Raw genomic sequence first — 2,976 nt, forward strand, 5'->3', positions numbered from 1 at the left:
TTTGAACCCGGCCCCCCCCCCCCCCCCCCCCCCAAAAAAAGTTAAAGATCTAGATGCATTGCATATTAATGAGGGGGAGCTCAGTCTGTCCTCAAGTCTTTCTATAGAGGCAGATTGATAAATACATACAGTAAACTCAGTTATCCGGCATGACGGGGATTGGTAGATTCTGGATAACTGTAATTTCTGGTTGCTTGAGAATTACTATTACCATACCAAACTCTCTGACTTCATATTAAAAGGAGAACTATGGGGTTAAGGCTTTTCCCCATAGTTCTCCTTAGTGTAACGGGAGGACACAAACTAGGGCCCTCCCGTCACCATAGGCTCAGCTGCTGCTCGCGGTATACTGAGACGCCGCAGCTGAAGCTGATCCCGACAATTGTGCCGGGATCTGCCCAGCTGCGTGACTGACAGCTGGCTCTGCCTATCTAGAGGCAGAGCCAGCTGTACCCGCCCCCTCCCAGCCCTGACTGGCGGATCAGAGCGGGGAGGGAGGAATCCAGCCCCTCCACTGTCACGGCAGAGAGCCGTGACAGGATCGAGAGGTGAGCGAACGCCGGTATGTGTTCGCTCACCTCCCGATCTACTGAGCCGACCTGTGACAGTCTCATTGTCACAGGTCGGCTAGAACTATGAGGTGAGTGGAAAGCACTCACCTCATAGTTCTCCTTTAATATTGAAATGCAGTAATCAAAAGCAAAGACAAAATAGGACACGATCATTTCCAGGATAATACATGCCGCAGATCAGCAGAACAATGAGTACAGAGGGGATATTTTTTTCTGGTTAGATGAGTTCTGGTTAGTTGAATACCGGATAACTGAAAGTTTACTGTATATGTATATATATGAAAATACACTTTAAAACTCAGACATCAACCTCCCAGCATGACCAACGTCAAATTACACACAGCACAATGTGTCATGAGAGGTGTTAAATAACATTTCTGCTGCACAGGTGGCTTGGTGTAGTAGTTTAGTATTACATGCAACTCTACCCAAATTCTCACAGATGCATGTCAGTCTGGCGTTCGGTTTCATGGTGCAGAGCAACTCAATTCCTCAAAGTAACCAAGTTACAGAATGAGGTTTATGCGTGGGCGATTATTCATAGAGGTGCAGCTTAACACGCTGCAATTATCAGCCAGATTACCTTTTTTTAAACAAATACCTGAAGTACATATGAAAAAAAGTGACAGGCTCAGTATAGAAAGTGTGTGGAAGATGAAAAAGTTAATGAAAACATTTGAGTATATGCATTACACTCACCCATCTATTATTAAATGCTCATACGGTGCTTTCTTATCACACACAGGACACACCCAGGTTGGCTTCTTTTCATTCATCTGGATATACAGGGTAGCGTCAAAGCATTGCAGATGAGAGCAGGTAAGTGACCGGCAAGGGATGGTCAGACGCATCTTTCCCAGCTACAAGAGAAAAATCAGAAGCCTCAATAAAAAAAAAAATATTGTGTTTTCTGATTTTAGTATAAAACAGAAAACGTTTGAGATTTACTATAACAAAAAAAAAAGCCCAGTCAATATAGACAGAAAGAGCTTTAGGAGAAACATAATCCATTTTAAACAGTCACATAAAACGTATACGATATTTACCGGACACAGGAGCGACACCCGTAAACTGGTCGTTGCAATTTCACTGTCTGGATCAGCTGTGAGCTTCTCTTTAACTAGAAGTAAAGTAAAAGACGTTTATGGATCACAACTCCAGCTTTTAGTGGTCAAGTCCATACACACATTTTTCACATGCTAAAGCTGCATACGTTTATGGTTTAGAAATGCATATGTTGTATTCCGGATTTAAGAGAAAACAAGCCAACATATGATTTGTGTTTCTTTATATATTAGAAGGAGGCATATCCGTTTACAAAGTAAATGAGCGGAGATTCCAGCGGCTGAGTACCAACAGATGGGATCTCCTGATAGTGAGGAGGAAGAGATCTTACTGAGAGCTCTGGAATGGTCTGGGTTGCGGATCCCTTTCGCCCGTAGCCTCTGCAATAAGATGGCCGACGACAACTGCTTGACAAGGTAAACAGCCAGTGAAAAATTCTGTAGAGAGAGGATCAGAAATAGGACAGTGAGTATTAAAGAGAAGTACCATTTTCCTTTATCTTCTTTAAAGCTGTCAGGTAATGCAGCCTTTCTCAACCATTGTTCAGTCATGGCACACTTTAAAATGCAAAATCTCAAGGCACTCCAGTCTAAAAATTGTAATGGATTTTAGGAGGGACCCCATACAAAAAAAAAAAGAAGAAGTAGGATTCTCCTTCACATCAGCACCCCCCAAACTCCCTTTCACATTAGAGTTCTGCCACATCTGGAGCTACAGCTGTGGCAGCATGGCAAAGATTGGGAGGCAGAGAACACAAGGCCAGAGGTGAACATCCATCTTTGGATTAAAGAAACCCACCCTCCCTGAATTAGCGTCATTTGTTTCCATGGTGATGGCACCAGCCCTGTCTCCACCATGTAAAGGCATGACACTATGAAGATTTTGAGGCATTCCTAAAGAAGCCAGTAGGCATCCTGGTTGAGAAAGGCTACTGTACTGTACACCTACACATCTCTGGAAGTTACTCATAATAAAAATTTAAAAAAAAAAACCCACAAAAGTTCCTGCTTGGTGTACAGACTCAAAAATCTAAGCATTAAGAATGGGTAGCATTAGGGGAAAAAAAAAAAAAAAAGTGCCATCAGGGGTCATTAATTCATTAAACAAGTGCATGCAACGGCAAAATAAAACATTTACAAACAAAACAAGGTACAAATGAGGGAACTGACTAGGGCTGCAACAACTAATCGACATAATCGATTATAGTCGATTGAAAAAGTTGTCAACTTTTTCAATAATCGATTAATCGGCTTCCGATCAGTTGGCCCTGTTCACGGCTCCACACACGCTGCGCGCCGCACCTCCTCCCCAACTCACGCTCACCGCTGCCAGACCCGCC

The 2,976-nt window shown here is 43.1% G+C and overlaps 1 protein-coding gene across 1 annotated transcript in view; it reads right to left on the reverse strand.

Moving 5' to 3' along the window:
- The window catches only part of PIAS1 (protein inhibitor of activated STAT 1), a 62,620-nt gene that overhangs the window by 8,328 nt on the left and 51,316 nt on the right, over positions 1-2,976 (reverse strand). Inside the window, exons 7-9 of the mRNA XM_018552827.1 lie at positions 1,969-2,074; positions 1,619-1,692; positions 1,272-1,432 (exon numbers count right to left, since the gene is read on the reverse strand). Coding sequence (XP_018408329.1) covers positions 1,272-1,432; positions 1,619-1,692; positions 1,969-2,074 — 341 coding nt within the window. The remainder of the gene's footprint in view (positions 1-1,271; positions 1,433-1,618; positions 1,693-1,968; positions 2,075-2,976) is intronic.

This window comes from Nanorana parkeri, unplaced genomic scaffold, assembly GCF_000935625.1.
Source record: "Nanorana parkeri isolate BGI_ZX_2015 unplaced genomic scaffold, ASM93562v1 scaffold98, whole genome shotgun sequence".
In the NCBI taxonomy this organism is placed as follows: domain Eukaryota; kingdom Metazoa; phylum Chordata; class Amphibia; order Anura; family Dicroglossidae; genus Nanorana; species Nanorana parkeri.